Genomic DNA, 19,726 nt, shown 5'->3' on the forward strand with positions numbered 1-19,726 from the left:
GGATGGATGGAGTGCAAGTTATTATAAATCCATTAACATTTTATGTTAACCAGACTCTAGACTTTGTTGAACACTCCAAAAAACAACTCTTTAAATGAACTTAAAATAAATGGATTAATAAAGGGATTTCTATTATGAATAAGCATGTTTTGTTGCACTAACGTAATTTGCATGGTTTGGATCAAATCAATTAAATTAAGTTGGACTCAACTGTAGTAAAACAGTTGATCCATCATTAATTAATCAAGTTAGTCCAACTCAAGTACATTAAGTTGGAATAACAGAATTGCATAATGCTAAAATAAAGCAATTTAATTATGTGGAAATTCTTTCCATGATTTTTTTATGTTCATTCAAAGAGTTATTTTTTTGAGTGTGTTACAGTTTCAATGACTTGCATTTTTCTTTAAATAATAAAATGAATATGTTGAAATGTGGGTTTACATAAATTTTACTTGCCCGAAGGAATTTTCTTGTGCTCTTAAGTAAATAACAAAATGTGTGCAAACACACAAGCACTGTTGCTTCACATCAACACTGGTTCATTTGTACAGTTGTTGTTAATTTATTTATCAAATGATCAGAAAGCCCAGGAAAATGATCTGCAAAAACAAATCTTTACTGCATACAGAGTGACTGTACTTAAGTACATAGTCACCTCCAGGGCCCCATTCTTAGCCAGGAAAAGCCCCAATTTAGATACATTTTCAGGGTCTTTATTTCATACACCATCACTCAAAGCTATTTAGTTAACTAACATGACTAACATAAAAATAATAATGAATTAATTACAGTTTAAACAAATAAAATAAATAATATTACTTATATTAATCATTAATAATAATGAAAATATAAGCTAGTTGATGAGGTTTCAGCTCTGGAAAAATTAACTTTGTCTTAATGTATGCTCAGTTATCCATGTAAGGAAGTCCCAAAAAGTTGACTTTGTTTTTCTCGATGCAGCGTTTTCAGTGGGAGAAATGTTTTGTTACTCACAATTTCTTCAGTGTTAGACTGATTTTTTTAAATTTAATTTAATTAATTACAAATTTGAAACACAAAACTATGGTATAATTACTTACACTGAGACATTTAAATAAACAGAAATACATTTTAATTATAGTTTAATTAATGGAGTTAAGGCTTTTCTCATAACAGACTCAATTATGCAACAGACACTAAAATAATAAAAACCTCTTTCACATATGTCAAAGCAAAAAAAAAAGAAAAAAAAGTCTTTTTTCGCAATTACATAGTGTAAAAGGACTTTTTGCAATATAATTGCTGAAACTGAGAAAAACTTTCATTCCTAGCGTCCTCTTCTGTCACATCAACCTGCATGTCCTCCTTGACTACATCTATTAAAAAAAATTCTGGTGTCTTCCCCTTTTCTTTCTGCCTGCCAGCTCCATCTTCAACATCCTTTGTTCAATGTATAAACTAACCCTGAACTCCACATGTCCAAACAATTTCAACTTTGTCTCTAAAGCTGAGCGAGCCATCCCTCCTGGTCACTCCCAGTGACAATCTAACATCTTTAGCTCTGCGTCTTATCTTATTATCATTGCCACCGTCTCCAAAGCGAAGAGAAATCCATATCTAAAAAACAAAACAAAAAGATTTAATTGAAGGCACCAGTGCAATGCTGGACAGCATTTAGGTAAGTGACAACTCTGCAGTTCTGATTGACAAAAGCACAAACTGTTTTGATGAGTTGTGAGTACATATAATTCACTACTACTCATCAGTAGTAGTGAATTATATGTAGAAACAACAGTTTACAAATACAACGGGAAAGGTGAATGTGAGTGCAGTGACGGGGTAACAAGCGGAACCTTTCTCATTTGTTTTGTTTCCCGACTGGCTTGGCTGGGCTATTTTTTTCCGGTGACAGCCGGAAGTGGTAGCAGGAGGCTTGTGGAGGTGACCGAATGGCAGATAGCAGAATAATTCTGTAAAGATTTCGTTAGCGCCAAAGAAAAGCGACCAGAATTTGTTGATTTCAACAGTGTACGTTTACTCGGTGTCATGGGAGCCCACCTGGTCAGAAGATATGTCACCGAGACGGACACCGAACCCGACCCGGCGAAGAAATTCGAGTTCGACCCGCAGTTCGGCTTTGCAGAAAGGAAGGAGAGAGGTTGGTCTGCAGCTAGCAGCTCAGCCTCTTTTACAGCTGCATTATTTATTATTATTTTTTTATTAATTGAGACTGGAATTGATTTATTAGCAGCTAGTTTGGCCTGTCAAGTGTTAGCTTACGTTAGCTTTGCGGTAATTTGTTGGTTAGCTTACCAGCTAACTGGTTTTGTTAGTTTGTCATGAGCTGTACCAGGATTTCGGCACAGATTACTCGTGAAGGGGATTCTAATCTCCGCCATCAAACTAAGTTTCTATCACAGAAAAAGTTGTGTTTTCATGGTTGCATTGCACAACTGGTTTAATCACTCACAGTTCAGATTAGGCTAGAAACTTTCTATGGACCTCTGTGCCAAGATACTTGGAGTCAGATGTACAAAAGTATACAAACAAAGTCTATACTGACAAAGTTTACTCTTCTCAAGAGTTTAGTTTGAGCATTATCTCTTTCGCAACAGTTTACAGAAGACCTGAGTGTTCATCAAACTACAATTAGACATCCTGTCTAGAAATTGAGGAAATTCTCGATTCTCATGGTGAATGGGCATCCCAAAAGCAACTTCAAAATGCCTACCTCTAACTTGCTTAACCTATATTTATGTATCCACTGTAATAAAAGTGACAGAAGCCAGTGCAACATTGCAGAAGTCCTCTAGGAAGCTCCTCAATACTACTTTGGGGAGATGAGGGAAAGAGATCCTTGGTCTGAAAAAATGACTTTTCCCAGGATACTATATTTAGCAGAGTTACATATTCATATAGCAACAACAATCATTTTAAAGAACTTTTTAATGCAGCATAAAGAATCTGTACATTAAAGAGAACCCCAATTATCCAGCAGGCCACTTTTGGCAAACACTTAGGGATGGTGGGAAAAAGAACTCATTTTTACTAGGAAGAGACTTCCAGTACAACCAAGTCCTTGGAGGAACTTCTGTCTCCAATCGCCAGATGGGGGGTGAGGGGAAAGGGTAGAGAGTAAGAATGAATTTCCTGTTTGAAAAACAGTTCTGACCTCGACCCAGCTGGCATGTTTTTGTGTGATATTGAAAAGGCTGTAAAGTTAAATCACCCCAGAAACTTTGATAAAATCAAACCATTTTGTGCAAGCAATGGTTTAAAAAGTGTCAGAAGCAGCTACTTTTGTGATTCACTTAGTTTTTTCAGACTGCACTTTAACTGCTTTCTCAATATTTTCAATCAAGACATGAAAATGTTTGGTGATATTAGTTTAGCCATATTGTGTTTATCCATAATTGTGACTAAGAATAAGGTCAGACCAATTACTTTTTATTGCAAGCTTCTATATATCATATTCTATTTAGCACATCGGGGTGTTTTACTTGGTAATGATTCACAATTTGTGTCCCTTTGTCAGAGATGATTGCAACACAGGAGCAGATGAACTTGGCCCAGTTGCCTGTGGAGCAGAGGGACTACTGTGCCCATTACCTCCTGAAACTCATGAAGTGCAAGAGGGACAACTGGCCCAACTTCTTAGCCTGCAAGCATGAGAGACACGACTGGGACTACTGCGAGCACCAGGAGTAAGTGCTTACAGTTGTATAGACATTGCTGTTAGTGCTTCAATTTAAAACGATAAATAATAATTAAACTTAAAAAAAAACACATATATATAAAGTGAAAACTGAGGTCTGCTCCTATGAGTAGATCTTTATTTATGGTAGATTCACTTTTTTAAAACTATTGATATTGAGGAAGCCTGTATTACTGTCAGATGTAAGTAAATCTTAGCCACACATGATTCATATCTAGAGTAATTATGAAGTCTATGAAAACAATCTGGTCATGTGGAGTCTAAAAAACACAAGGTCCATTTAGCTTTCCTTTAACCTCCTAAGAGCCAAACTCTTTCATGGCATGCATTTTTAATTTCTCTTTGCTATTTGGACTGATGAATGTAAAAACAAAGAATGACCAGATTTGTTTTTTGTTTTTACCTGATTTGTTTCTGAGAAAAATGAGATCCACATTAGAGGACATTTGCTTTAAATTTCAATATAACAGTGGCAGTATAATGTCGTCATAAGTGGATATTAGGCCCTTGTCAAGACCAAAATGCTAAATTTTGCTCTACACAACCCAAAATGTGATGTCCACATATGTGGATGCCAGGTCCTAGGAGATTAAATTTCTTGAGATCCCCACCAAAATGTTAAAGTTCTTGAACTAGCTGTACCAAAAGGGTTTTAACATGGAAGTCTGTGAGGATCAATTCACATTTGAAACTGAAGTTTCTTGCACTTCCTAATTTTTAAGCCTCAGAAATTCCTGCTCGGTATAAACAGAGCAACTTGTTTTCTTCTTTGAATATCAAAGCAACACAAAACCCCAGATTTCATCAATAAACTTCACCCTGATGCTTGTGTGTTTCTGCCTGCAGCTATGTGATGCGTATGAAAGAGTACGAGAGGGAGAGGAGGCTCCAACTGAGGAAGAAGAGAATTGAGGCTCAGGCTCAAGCGGCATAATCAGTTCATCCTCTGATTCTACTTCTTTGTATATACCTGCTACTGTTCACATTAAACAATATTGTTTAAGCTCTACATCCAGCATCTTATTACTGAAAATAAAAAAACTGATGTTATAAAAGACAACTCTATTCAGATGAACCATTTCACCATAAAAGGATTTTGATTTATTTGATCATTACTGTTTTAAAAGGTAATTTTCAAGTAGTGTAGATGTCATGAATTAACCTGAAATGACACAACCACATGTTGGTTTACTTTTTTAATAAATTACATCAGACATTAACAAATTAAGTTCTGTCACGGTTTCAGATTTGGATTTATGGAAATAAAAACTGAGAACTCTATACTGAATATCACCAGGTGCAAATTCAACCCCTAAACAACAGTACTGGGGGGAAAAAAAGGAACCGTGGTGTCATATATACACTGGTTAGTTTAAAGGTGAAAACTGCTCTGGGAAAGCAAACATACATCAAAACTCAATTAACCAATCAGGGTTTGTCTTCAATAAAAAAATTTAGAGCAATACTAGTGTTTTACATTCTCACACAAGACAAAAGGGGACAGATTACAGGAAGGGAAAACAAAGGTTGAACATCATGGGGGAAAAAAAACAGGCTCCCTTTTCCCAGTTCAAGTTCCACTGTAGATTTTAAAGCAAGGAAAAGGGGAGGGTTTGATTCCTACAAACAGGCAGTGCTGACTAGTCCTCTACAGGATGAAAGGCAGGATGGGCGAGCGGAGAGGAGGGTAGTCTCGGAACTCCTTCAGGTAGCTGCGGTGCTTCCCCTTTGCCCAAACGGTCATCTGGATGAAGCCCACCAAAGTAAAGAAGGCCACTGGCAGACACTGGGTCATGAGGGTGAAACCAAGCCAGGAGCCCAACTGCAGGAGGAAGGAGAAGGATGTGAGACATAAGCTTTCCTTTTCCCCTTATCTGGTTCCTTTGTCACTACACTCCTACAGAGACGGTTGTCAACAGTGAGCAGTACACTGAGTTTTCAGATTTTTATGAATCCATGTACATGTGATGGAAATAATTTTTTTTCACTAAAGATTAATGAGGTAACTACACAATGTATTTACTTTACAGTCAGATTAAAATCTGGTGGGACGAACAGATTTTGTTTTTCCACCACCAATGTAATTGACCTAACTTCCAGACTTCAGATTCCAATCACTAGATTATCTGCTATAGATTGTCAAACAGAGCTCCACCAATCCAACTACAAGTCCAAAAGATCTGTTGTAAGACATCAAAGGTCCTGGGTCCATAACCTGACCCATGAACAAAAATGAACAATGCATAGTTCTCTCAAGGAGAAAAGCCAGTTATGTGATAAAGATGTACCAATGCCACCAGAGGGCAGCAAACTCTTTGATTAATGCAGCAGTTCTGAACCCTTCAGACTTGCTCCCCCCCCTTGAGAAGAAGGAAAAAAGCTATTAACAACAAAAGGGTCCCGAGTTGAATTAAAGCACAAGGAAAGCAAAGTGGGGAAAAAAGATTAAATCTGCAGTTTCAATCCATATTTTCCCCCAGACCTATACTGGCTCACCCCATAGTTTAACAAACTGAACATACTTCAATACAAGTGAGAAACTACAATTTATATATTCAAGTGAGAGTACATTCAGCTGCATGGTTAAAGCATCAATGACCCTCTTAAAACTGATTTGTTACTACAGTGGACAGAAAACCTTTAGCCACCAAAGTCATTAAACCTGTTACCTCATAGGTGTAGTTGGGACAGGAGACCAGCAGAAAGATCCAGGTGAAGGGGTTCTTGGTTGGATAGGGAATCTTCCTGGTCTTAGAGCCTGGATTTAGGGTGGGTGAATGAAAATTCAAAATATTTTCAATCCATGCAGTCATCTTTAGTTTTATTATTTGTTGACAGAATAATGTTTTGTTTAAAACTACTGAGACTGCAAAGAGACCACAATTTTATTTTTCAGTCAGATTTGGACTATGAAAATAGCATGAACGCACACACACACGAAAACAGGGTTCTATATGAAGCTTCTATATGAAGTTTTTATTTTACACTGAAAATGTCTAATGTCACATATTATACTTCATTATAACTTATCAACATCTTGAGGAAGTCACTTTTTGTTCATAGTCATAGGTGTAGTTTGAGTTTGTCATTTTCTATAAGGAAATATTAAAATCATAATACTCTTCAAATAGTATTTCTAGAAAGAGAAGAAAAGGTATGGAGATATTGATGTACAGATTTGACAGGTGTGTTTACCTGGTGGACGAAGGTTCCGAAGAGCAATGTGGATGGAGAAGTTGCCGATCTGACAGAACTGGAAAAAGAAACCATGTCACTCCTAACGTGTTAAATCAAAACAAAAAAGTGTTTTAAAAAATCTAAGCGTAGAAATGTTCTTACCAAGAATATGATAAGGGCAATTCTTATCTGTTGCTCCCCATAAACTGCAAGAGAGGCAATCAATGTAATCAGCAAAGGGGAAAAAAAAGAGTTACAATGACACACTGGCAGGTGTGAGCGTTGATTGTAAGAAATTGTAGCTGCATGCATACTCACTGGGTGGCGTATATAGCGGGTGGTTGATGTAATAAGCCATCCATGCTGCAAAGCCCCAGTAGTAGGTACAGTTCTAAAACAGAATGTGACAGAAGCATTGTCAGCCCAACATTTTCAGTCAGAAAATGAAACACTTTTCATCTTGTACTGTACTTAAATCAGATCTTCAAAAAACATATTTGTATGAGGTAAGGTAACAATGATATGCATTTTTAAATCACCTTGAAGATGTTGCGTAACGGCATTGTTCCATGAGAGAAGCGATGGACAAACAGCGTCTCCAGGAGTCTCTTAACGTAGTGGAAAGAGTGACACATACAGGCAAGACTGGAAAAATATAAGCACTTGATTAGACTTATTACATTTTTTTTTAAATAACTTAAAAAATATTGGTGGCTGCTAGTATTTTTTAAGCCTTGCTTCCTCCCTGGCAGGGTGACAACAATAACCCATCAGCCTTTTTAAAATAAATAAATAAATAAAATAGGTGTCCTTCATTAAGTTGCAAACAAAGCAATGACTGCTTGACTTTGACTTTTGACTGCTTACAGCAAGTTTCTGGGGTTTTGTCAGACTACAGACTAGTTCACATTTAATAAAATCCATTTATACTTTAATGTCCGCTTATCAGTGTTTGTATTTGATATACAATTAGGGATAAAACTCATCAGAAGTGTTTACAACACTAAGCTTACAATGTTGTTTACTACAGCTAAAGCTTTATATTTAGATGACAGGCACAAGAGTGTTATCAATCTTCTATTTGAGCTGTTGAGATGGTCACAAAAGAGGACAAGCAGGCTCTGTTTGACTACCTAAGTGTTCTGAAAGTGTGTTTGAGACACTCACTGTACAACCCAGTGTTTACTGGTGGTAAAGTCATATTTGGGTGGGTAGATGAAGGGAACCCTGAAGTAGAACAACAGATAGATGACCAGTGGACCGGTGTACTCTGTTAGGAAAACCTGAAAAACAAACAAAGGAACAAGAAAGATTAGTCAGAACTTTGGAGACTCAAACAATGAACATACACTCTCAGTCATTTTAACCTTGGTCATAAATTATTTTCCATCTGCTTGTCCTGCATCTCCCTGCAGAGTCAAAACAACCTTCACTGTCAAAGTGGACTTCTGTGTAGCAAATTAACCTCAAAGTTAGGTCTAAACGTCTGACCCACAAACACACACTCAATTTCTACACACAGGGAAAACTCTATATAGCTCTGCTTGATCCCACTTGCACTGATGTATCTGGGCTTGACAGCGCTGTTGGACCCATTCATGGCAGCACAATATGTTCCTGTCTTTGGAGCTGTCTTTGTGTTGTACTCACTGTGACCCAGCTGATCTGAGCTCCCAGGTCTCTGAAATAGAAGGTGGCTGTAGTCCCTACAGGAAGATGCTGCAGAACGTCCTCGTCCTTCAGAGACTTCCCCTCTGAAAAACACACGTTACTTAATATGAGATTTAAAATGTATTTAAAATAAATAAATTATAAAAATAAATGATTTAAAGTCAGAAGGAAAACATTGATTTAAGTGGACCTACTGGGGTCGAGGCGAATGGACTGTCGGGCTGGGTACCACTGAGGATCTGAAACAAACAAAAACAGATCTTCTTAAGACTGTTTTGAAGTATTTATCTAGGCCACGTTAGAAGATTTCCTTGATCTTGACTTAGATTTATGAAGCTGCAGACAGATGGCACTCACGGCTTTTGTGGAACATAGACTTGATCTCCCCGATGGTGGCATTTGGCTCAACCTACAAATAATATCACAATAAATAAGTGCAGGGACGTGTACATACAAAGGAACAGATAATAACCCTGTTTTCCATTCATGATGGTGATTAGGGGTAAATTTAGCTTTGACTGTGTGCGCACACCCCATGGATGTGAGCTATTTAACAGCTGGTATTAGGGTTTCAAAGAAACTTGGCACAGACACACACAGCCAAAGTACACAACCTCATGCCAGGCTGCCAGCAATGGCTCAACAACCCCCCAATATAAAAAAGGAATGACGACGAAACAGAAACACGAAGAGCGCACAAAGGTAAATATGGACATGAACAGTTGTTACGGGACAACAAACAGTGAAACCCTGGGGAATTAGCTTGAATCTTGTTGTTTAAAGTAATAATCACTGTCACAATTATTTGAACAAGTGGTTTTATCTGTTTAAGCTAAGGAGGCATGCATTCAAACAAAATGAACAACCAAAACAAAACTACAGTCTTAAAAAAGCAGGCTGCTTTTAGCAGGTTGACAGTGTGGCAAGTTCTGCTAATCTTAGGGCACATACTAACTTCTAATGTTATCTGTGATATGATTTATTTGGAGTAATGTACAATTAGGCAGAAATGAATTAAACATCTTTGTGTCATCTGACTCCAAGCATAGTGCAATTATAAAATCTGGCACAGATACAGTGGTCCCTCGCTATAACGCGGTTCACCTTTCGCGGCCTCGTGGATTTTTTTGGTGCAATTATGCCTGTTTTTCTTTCTTTCTTTTTTTGCGCATTGTGTTCTCCGCCCCGATTGGCTGTAGACCATTGTCAATCAATCTCGTTCTGTGTCTCCTGCACAGTATAGAATGCATTCAGCCTGTCAAATTTACATAAATCTTCAATCGCGAGCAGTGTGACTCTGAAGTGCTGTACTGTATGTAAGTTTTCTCCCTAACAAACACAACAATGTCCACGAAACGTTTTGCACCGTCAGGTGCCTTTGGTTTCATTCTATAATACAAAGGTTTGAACGTTGAGAGTGTTTAAACAAGAGAGAAAAGTGTGACAATGTTCATGCCTGTCTGAGAAAAGTGTATACTGAGGGGTTTTACAGCCATAAAACATCTATAATAACTGTAAAAAATAAAGTTGGCTACTTTGTGGATTTCACTTATCGCGGGTTATTTTTAGAAAGTAACTCCCGTGATGAACGAGGGGCCACTGTATACATTTCTACATGACAAAAGTGTTATATTGTTATTCCAACAACGCCATACATTTGATATTCTGGATATCTATAATTGAGCTATTTGTAAATATTAGAGCTATTTCTTACATTTTTTAACTTTATAATATATTGTCTTATTTAATTTAGTTCGGTCTGTTACTGTTCTTATGGTCTTAGAGCAACTGTAACAACATATTTTCCTCTGGGATTAAGTATTTGATTCTGATCCTGTTCCACTTACTAGTGCCCATAAAACTGAGACAAGCCCGGGCAAGTCTGACAGCGAGAGCTGTGCGTCAGCCTCTGATTTATTTACCTTAAAAAGGAGGTACTTCAACCTCCTCTAACAAACAAAACATACAAGAAAACTGTTTCTGCTGAAGATGGAAACAACAAACTTCTCTCACCAGTTAAGGTGAAAACACCATCAAGTACAACCAGGCTATGGAGGAGGAGATGGCAGCAACTGGTGGTCAGTGACCTTAATGTAAACAAATGACCCCAAGAATTGCTGGAGCACTCGCTAACTGCGCTGAATATGACAGGAAGAGCAAGCAGATTGAAAATGAAGGTTTTAAGAATCTCGTTAAAAAGCTCAACCCAAGCTTCAACTTCTTGGTACAAAATATTTTTTGTGTTTTACTATTTCACAATATTTTAACCACAATAAGGTTAAGTTAATTTAAAGACAGTTGTTTTATAGTTCAACTTAAAATTTCCAGGGAAAACACTACCTAAGCTAAATTTGTGCTTACATTTGGTTTATAATATGTCACTTAATATACTGCTGGGTCACTACTATTGTACTATAACGCTGCTGCGGGCACCTTTTTCAGTAGACTCGCTCTTTGAATTAGGTACGGTCTCATAAACAGCAGTAGCTCATAACAAAAGGAAAATGTCTTTCATTTACTTTAACTTGCTAAAATGCTGCTGTTTGCAAGCTGTGAGTATCAATAACACAACCCTTGATGAACCTGTGTTTCTTTCCATCTGCGAACCAGGGACCTTTTTTGCACATTGGGTGATTGTGAGAACCACTACACTAAGTTAAGACTAAAATGCCATTACAGTTTCTTAGCCAGGCCAGCACTTTTCAGTGTAGACAGTTTAGCAATGGTAAGCCATCTCTGCAATTGTCTTTAAGAAAGGATGGGAACTATTTTTTAAGCTTTAAATCAAACTTGCTGATTGCTTATTTCAGTGCTCACAAGGAGTGTAAGGAGATACTGCTTTACATTCTGTCATCATCTGCCTGTTGAAGTGTCGCTCCCTCGTCTTGGCTTTCAAAGATTGTGTGACAAATCAGTAGTAGACTGAGCAGGTCTGCTGCTGTAATTGACTTGGCTTCTGTTCATGTCCCCCCGAAGACCACATGCCATTTTCAGCAGGATGACATCACTATCGTTGAATTAGATGGACCAACCACCTGTCTGAACTCCCACTCTTTCTGCAGGCCTCATTTAGTATGAAGTCAGTCAGTCAGTCATATACACACACCGAGCCAGACATAATACAGAACTTAATTTTTATTTTATTTTTTTTAAAAATGTGTCAGACAGCTAGTCAGTTTAGCTCCGTTAGCCTACTTTGGAGGACCAAACCTCTCTCCCAAAGGGCCTTCTGTCCAGATTCCAAATCTATATCTGTCACATCTGTCAAGCTGCCTCCAAAGAGGTGATAAGATTGATGATGTTATCACCATAGAAACTCTGCTAAGCTGACAACAGAGTATAATCCAATAAGGATACAACCTTATACTCTGCGTTCCTGAGGAGTAGCCTTTAATAAGCAGAGTCTGCCGTGGCTGATCACACCGTGAATTTGACTAATGCAACTCTACACTCACCGGACTCACAACAACAATACACTAAACAGTTCTAATGCAAGAGCAATAACCTGCAGGCTGAGCACTAACAATTTAAATCTGTCAAACATTACAATAACATAAGCACAGGGGGAGTAGAAATAACTGTAAATATGCCTGATAAAGTTGGCTTAAACATCCTTTCAAAGTAAATATGGCTAATGCAGTGCTGATACCCACTTAGTCCCAACTGTAAACACAACTGAAGTCCATCAGTCAACACACTGGTCAAATGTAACAGCGGTGTAAATGGTTTGTTGTATTGCAGCAGTGAAACAGGGCACACTTCAAAATTAAAAAGAAATTTAAAACTGATGTTAAATGTCAATGAATGTAAAGTCTAAAGCAATCTTGTACTAATTCTGCTTCTGTTGTGATAGATTTTATAGCTACTATAGCTGTTAGAGTTAAACTGATGCAATCAACAGACTATTGTTCCTATTTTTTGTCTTAATATCTTGTGTATCTTCAAACAGGTTCAATCACATTTTGGAATAAACAGCACAAAAGCAGAAATATTTACATTTTTCAAAGACTGTAGGAGTGGTTAAATAGAGCCAAACCTGAATCTCATACATATACACACACTTTATATATAAGATCAATATAATTGTCATGATTAATACCACTGACCAGACAGTGACAAACAAGGAGTAAATCTGAAAAACTACATATGTGCTGCAATACTGTAGTAGCTGCTCAATTTAAGGTGTATTTCTATAGTAGAAATCATTCTTTTGCTCTTATGCTGCAGTCACACTGTGGAAAACAGTGGTTAGAGACAACAGCTCCACCAAAATTACTGCAACGTGTGCAAAACTGACTCCAGGTCTGTGAACACACACAGTTTGTAGCCTTCTTTAAAGTTCCTTTGGTGTGCAAAGATAGCAAAAAAAATAGCAATAAGACCGATTTAGTTTGCTATTGAAAGGACTCGTGTTGGCAATTATACACAATCTGTTCGTGATAAAGTAGCAAAGATTGCAATGTGTTGCTGTCTGCATACATTGATAATCATATTAGCTACCTTCAGCCAGAAGCACATAGATTTGAAACAGAAATTCCTCAACAGATAGTGAAATTGTTGCTGCAGGACCCAGAATAACCAGAATACAACCAGTTGGCAACCAGTTGAATCAAGTCTCTCACTGCAAAGCGGTGAGTTGCAGATGAGTTACGGTCATCGACTCAGACTGATTCCGAATGATTGTAACATGCTGAAAGACTGTCTGTGTCTAGAAATTACACGGCTACTTGCAAACCATTGCCAATATGCAAAACAAACAGCTGTTAGTCTGAGTTGCGCTGTGACTGTTTGGAGACAGAATGCCTCCCACCAGGTGTCCTGTAACCTTAAAAGTGCCCAAATGTTGAGGGTGTTGCATGTTGAACTTCTGAGCAACCAGCTGTTCGTCACACCTACTTGTGATTGTTCACAATCAGATCAGATGACCCTGATGAAGGCCACAAGCCGAAACGCGTTGGTAAATTATTAAAGTTGTTCATCTTCCCTCAAGTGTTGCTGGAGTTCCTGCTTTGTGAATTGTTCACAATCACCAGGCAACCACTCAAGTGTGGTTCTGGTCATATTTTATAAAGTGTCATAGTGAAACATGGGAATGCCTTGAAAGTGTCTAGCAATATTTAATCATACATTATCAACATATTTCACTGCACATAAGCGCATGCATGTCTGAGGCCACGCACAACTGTGATTGCATTTATATTGTAATGCCCAATGCTTTAAGTGAACCATCTGTCCGACCCCTCCAAAATAATAAGTGTGGGAATAAATACAGGCTACAGATGTAACACAAGACTGCATTAGGCTGCAGTTGTTACTCTTATTTTGTACGTCTTCTTGTATGTGCGTCAATAACCTCTACCATATCCAGATAAATAAAACCAGTAGTGCTGTGCTGTATGTATGAAAGGCACTTCAGTGTGTGCACCATTTACAGACAGCAGCACTCAAAGGCTGTGCACACCCACTGACAGACAGTGGGGAGTACAGCTATAGCAGCTTTTCCATGTTCTAGAAAACACCTGACTTGCATAAAAAGACCATTCTACTGAAGTATAAGAAGAGAAATATTGGATCTATTGGACTGAGCAGAGAAGCAATGATTACATGTGCACAAGCAGTTTTTAAAAAGATCAGGTATCAAAGTAAGTTAGGTGTGAAAGTAAAATTAAAGTTGCATAAATATTTAAGAAAAAAAAGGTTCCACAAATGTGTAAAAAAAGAGGACTGACGTCTTACCTTGTCCAGGAAGCAGAGCTTGTCCTTGGTCTTGGCGTCCAGAATCTCCACCTCAAAGAAAACAACAGCCTTTTTAGTTTTTTTGGCAGGTTTGCGTTTACTCTGGGCTTGGACCGGCAGCGGGGCCGGCACTACTGCCCCGTTAGCCACCCTTTTGTTGCCTGTGGCCTCTAATGCTAGGGCATCCATGTCCACAGTTCTTCTCCTGCTCTCGGTTTATTCCCGTCTTCCCCTCAGTTCTCTCGTCACTCTCCACCTCTCAAATGTTTATCTCAGATGCAGACTTAGCTGGAGAAGAGAGAGGAGGCTCTCAGCTGTGGAAATAAATCTGTCTCTCCCTATTCCTCTCCCATTCTTTTACTCTCCCTCCCTCCCTGTCTGCACCCCACTCATTCCTTCACTTCTGTTGTGCCACTTTAACTCCCAGGCGACCCCTGCAGCACAAACATATGCTGCCTGTGTGTGTGCATATGTAGGAATGCCCAGTATTCCCCAGCTGTCACCTGTGTTTATCATTAAAGAAACTTCAGGACCTGAGAGCAGTAGCTTCCTTTCAGAGCTACAGTGACTTGCATTTGAAATATAACTCGTTTCTAAAAACAGACGCCTGATGACCATTGACACTTCTCAACTCCCAGCTAAGTAGAATGATGAAGGAGAGGTAGAGTGACAACACCACTTTCTAGTTAGACCCCCCCCCAGTCTTCCTCTACCCAGCTAAATATAAAACACCTCCTGCTAAGTCCATATAACCTGACCTCTCCCTACAGACCCCACAGCCATCTGTGTCTATTTTGTGATGTCATGCTCTTACTGTTAACCATACTATGCTGACATTCAATCAGCTCCTAACTTCAACCCCCATGTCCATCACTAAACACTGTGACACCAGTTTAAGGTTTCACTATCACAGCCTACAGGAGTTTTACAGTATGAAACCAAACTGAACAGCCAATCGTCTCAGTCACATACGACTACAGTCGCCTATTTCTGCCACCTCAGGGTGATAATTCAACCCCCTCTCCCCCACTCCCAAGTCTGAGGGCTTAGTGAGGGTATTCCCCTTGGCAAACTTCACCATTCCACTACCTAAGAACGAAGACTTGGGATACAATTTCAAAAAATGAATGAAAGACATGCAGTCACAAGTGGCAGCAGGATCAGATCCGAACTTGGATTTGGATGTGTAAATGCAGACCATCTTATGTAGCTAATTACCCGTATGTCCACTACATGTATCCAAACAGGAGCTAAATTTGAATGTTATTCTGGTTAAAAAAATAAATAAAAATAGGTGAATAAATAAAAAATAACTTCGTGTCACTCATAATTTACTATTCAAGTTTTAAATGTCAGAATTGTGAACACTTGTTCACCTTCACACTGCTTTGATTAAATGTACAAGACTCAGATGACGCATTGACCATTGTTTTGTCATTTTTGCAAGGCAGCCTGTCTGATTAAATGAAGTGATTTAATTAGTTTATTATTGTCCTGAAAAAGGTAGTCATATAGATTGGGAAGAAAAAAAAAACGAGGCAGACACATGACAATGCTGCGGAGACTTTGGGAAAATAATCCTATCTCAGTTTATGTGTCAGGCATACCCTCTGCCTGAGCACCTCCCCCCGTCTCATCTATCTATATAAAAGCTCTGGCAGTGACTGTGCTGCTAATACACTCTGGGGTGACAGTGGGAAACAGGGAGCACCAAGCTTAAGTGGACTTGCATAATGACTACACAGAACCTATTTATTCAAGGTAAGAGATCATTTTAAAATGTTTTTCACCAATCAAAGTAGAAACATTTTGGTTTTGTATGCATTTCTAGATACTCATTACATGTTGATGACTGTGGAGTTGCTCTCCGGTGCTATCTTGTGTAAATGCATTAAAACAGAGATTAAACTGTTAAAACCAAAAAGTCACACTAATGTTTTGGAAGAATCATGAGCTATAACACCTGCAGCCTAATTTATTTTTCTCTTCATAGGTTACTCTCTGAGGAGGCAGTTAACTAAAATATATACATATATATATATAAAAGTAGGACAATAACATCAGAACAGATTGAATTTAGGATTTTGTGTTATCCAGTTAACTTCAGGGTAAACCTGATTTTTCAGGACTACAAAGGTGGTTCACTTCTTACTGGGCTACATCGCCATAGTAACTTATACTGTGAATCTAACCTGCTACAGAGAAGGCCATGTGCCAGAATATTTTATTTTATACTGGTTGATCTCTAGAGTAAAATGTCAATCATATATATTTAATCTCTGTAATATTCTGGATATTTGTAATTGAGCTATTTGTATATATTAGACTCATGTCTTATGTTTTGTAATATATTGTATTATTTCATTTAGTTCAGTCTGTCACCGTTTTTATTGTCTTGAAGCAACTGGAACCAAATAATTTCCTTAGGGATTAATAAAGTATTCTGAGTCATATTTTTATATTACAGTTCTATCTGTAAAAATCAGCCTTTCTGATGGCCATATACACTTGTGAATGTTTGTAATTTGTCTGCCAATGCTACCACTTTCGTGTGAACGCGCAGAGGGAACCTGAGTATTAGCTAGTTAATAATCTGCTTCATGTGACTGCTTATCCTGACTAAGTGAATCTAGATAACAGAAAGATAGCCTGGGTATGTTGAATTCACTTCATCGTACAGAACCCAGGATGTGGTGGACTGATTTTAGCTCAAGTCAAGTTAGTCAAGATGACAGAGTGCTCTGAATCCAGTTTAGCTGTTTGGTTTCCAAAAGAGACAAAGAACCACAGATATGATGTTAATTAAAGTTTAACATATGCATTTTGCTTCAAAAGTCAGTGAACAACCATGCTTTTTTTTTTTTTTTTTTTTTTTTTTTTTTTTTTTTTTCCCGCCTGTCCCATTTGGTTCTTTAGCCGTCAGAATTGTTGTCTGAAGACCAACAAGGATACCCAATGGATTTATTTTGCCAAATGGATCATCATGGCATTGCCGTATTGGTCCATTTGATCGACCTTTGTTTTTATTATTTATTTTATTTTCAGTTGTTACAGACGGGACAGACATGAGTGAGGGATAGGAAAGGGAGAAAGAAAGAGGAAGGAAAAGAAAAACAGAAGGGGAGAGGGACAGTGAGAAAGGGGGGAAGAAAAAATATCTCCGGGATCACCTGTTGAGAGAAAAAGAATAGAAAACAAGCAAAAAAAAAAACAAAACAATGCAACATACTATACACAACACCATCGCATTAATCTAGCTAAGTGAAAACAGCAGTAAATACTAAATATTGAATGTTGTTGTGCAGCACGCAGGACAGACAGCGCACAATGTGCTTTGAAGTAGCAGCCAAGAAAGGTGTGATTTAAGTCTACGAATAGTGAACACCCATGTGCACACCTGTGTGGATCGGCGCGCTTGTATTCAAATGGTTTCCCCATGTAATGGTCTGCTAGAGGATGTAGAGAGCCATAGCCCCGTCCCCCAGGGCATGAAGCAGGCATGGAGGAGATCCAGGCCCCAGACATCCAGAGGCCCCAGAGTGCAAGAGCCCAAGGAGGACCACCGGAGGGGCATCCGTGCCACCTTCATGGGAAGGGCTGAGGATCCCCAGATGAGGGGTCACCCAGTAGCCACCGGGCAGAAGCTAGAGGGGGCTGCACCGGCGTGCCCGCCGGCTCTGCCGGCAGCCAGCTGTGCCAGAGTGAACCGAGCCACAGGCACAGAGGCCGGAGGCCCGAGGGCCCCCCGCGCCCCGGAAGAGGCCTGACCGAGCAGCAGGCGCCAGGCCCCGCCAAGTAGTCACCGGGAGTGAGCTGAACAACCATGCTTAATATTTATGAATACTGACCAATTTAATAGGTATTTTTGCCAAAAAATCTGAGTCATAAATGTTAGTATAAACACCTGGTGTATTTGATTCCATGTGGCGCCGTCATACATCTGGTTATTACACAGTAACTCCATGTACACATCTAAAATGTTTAGAATTTTCAAATCCAACTAAAGGGCTTGTACACAAGTTCAGGAGGTGATAACTGACGAGATAAGGTGAGTCAGGCAGCTTGATCAGAGATCTTAAGAGACAGTTATGCCCCATTGGCCAGTCAAGTTTTTATCCTGTACTAAGGATTGTTTTTTCTTTAAATTAACTCAACATAAGGGCTGCATGCCATAGTGTGCTGTAGACAGATTGTAAGCATGGAAAAAAGCCCTTACAGTGCAAATAAAGTTGATGCAGTGTGAAGAAGACGAAATTGTTAAATTAAACCAATGTTTAATAATTTTTTTTTTTTTATACAATTTAAAAGCATACAAGTATGCATTTTACTTCAAAGATAATCTAATGAAGTTTGTTCTTAGATTTTTTTTTAAATCATTTCGGTCTTTTTTTCTCATTTAAATTCTAATCCTGCCAACAGGTCTCAAAAGCGACACCTGTCAACGGAGAAAGGGGGAGCCAGAGCAGTTACTGGGTAGGTTGGTTTCTGTCAGACTGCTTCAGATCCTGTCTGATGGGTTTTTTTGTGCTCATGAAACTGTTAACATCTGGAGAAACGTAAGGTGCTTGCACAAGTAAAACGGCTGCTTGAAACAGGAAGCTTTTCACGTTTGCGATAAAGCAGTAAAGAGGCCATTATGCACGTTTTTCCTTCTTAATATACAAATACCTAATTAATTTCACTCATTCCACCTCATTTAAAATGTATTTTTATTTATTTTTTTTAACCCACAGTTATACTACAGGGGTTAATTTAGAAGTGCTGAGATTGCGCACTTGACCGTTCACCTGCATTGGGTAAGAATAAGATAAGAAGCGCCATGAGTCACTCCGGCCAGAGATGGCGATGATGCCGAGCATTATCCTACCTACACCCAGTTATCAGTCTTCAGCTAACAGAGAAGTAGCCTACACTTTACAATGAGAACTTATCAAACGCTAAGCGTAAGTATAATTAATCATATCAGCGGGTGTTGTTTGTGTTTCGAATACAGGATTTGCCAATTAAACCGCGACTTTAACGACAACAGGCCACAGCACCTCGTTCATATAGGGCACAGTATATGAGAGGCGGCGATGCAGCAGCGTGCTATTTTCACTGCTCAGGTTTAAAGCTTTGAATTTGAACCTCTTTTCGCTGATTTGGAGAATTGTCTGGAAACTTGTGGGATTATTTAATTAATTCATTTGTAGCCACACTGACGGGTAAAGTTTCATAGATACTACTTACCTCGTAGTGCTTCATCTTGGCAGTTTGCACCCCTTCCTTAGTATCCCAGATGAGTGACAGGAAACCGTCCAATCAGCGAAGTAATACACAACTGCTGAGGCACAGAGCCGTGCACCATAGGTCAACACTGCGATCGCGCCGCAGCCAATCAGCTCCCGCATCAATTGTGCGTACACGCCTGGCTTATCAGGGATGTAGCCAATGGGACGAGAATTC

At 38.8% G+C, this 19,726-nt stretch overlaps 2 protein-coding genes across 3 annotated transcripts; one reads left to right on the forward strand and one right to left on the reverse strand.

Annotated features, from left to right (window-relative positions):
- Nucleotides 1-1,867: 1,867 nt before the first annotated feature.
- On the forward strand, nt 1,868-5,027 carry ndufb7 (NADH:ubiquinone oxidoreductase subunit B7). The gene is made up of 3 exons (XM_085163159.1): nt 1,868-2,140; nt 3,518-3,686; nt 4,544-5,027. The coding sequence occupies exons 1-3, from the start codon at nt 2,029-2,031 to the stop codon at nt 4,629-4,631; spliced, it is 369 nt and encodes a 122-aa protein (XP_085019285.1). The 5' UTR covers nt 1,868-2,028; the 3' UTR covers nt 4,632-5,027.
- Nucleotides 4,881-19,627, reverse strand: tecrb (trans-2,3-enoyl-CoA reductase b). Of its 2 annotated transcripts, XM_085163158.1 has the most exons (12): nt 19,511-19,627; nt 14,282-14,332; nt 8,903-8,954; nt 8,740-8,784; nt 8,525-8,628; nt 8,042-8,157; nt 7,414-7,519; nt 7,193-7,265; nt 7,037-7,080; nt 6,893-6,950; nt 6,367-6,455; nt 4,881-5,519 (listed from the first exon to the last, which is right to left on the reverse strand). In XM_085163158.1, the coding sequence occupies exons 1-12, from the start codon at nt 19,523-19,525 to the stop codon at nt 5,346-5,348; spliced, it is 927 nt and encodes a 308-aa protein (XP_085019284.1). In that variant the 5' UTR covers nt 19,526-19,627; the 3' UTR covers nt 4,881-5,345. The 2 variants fall into 2 exon arrangements, with proteins under 2 accessions (XP_085019284.1, XP_085019283.1); XM_085163157.1 differs by lacking the exon at nt 19,511-19,627 and having other exon boundaries at nt 14,282-15,545.
- Between the last annotated feature and the right edge of the window lie 99 nt (nt 19,628-19,726).

The sequence above is a fragment of the Neolamprologus multifasciatus genome, chromosome 6 (assembly GCF_963576455.1).
Source record: "Neolamprologus multifasciatus chromosome 6, fNeoMul1.2, whole genome shotgun sequence".
Lineage (NCBI taxonomy): Eukaryota > Metazoa > Chordata > Actinopteri > Cichliformes > Cichlidae > Neolamprologus > Neolamprologus multifasciatus.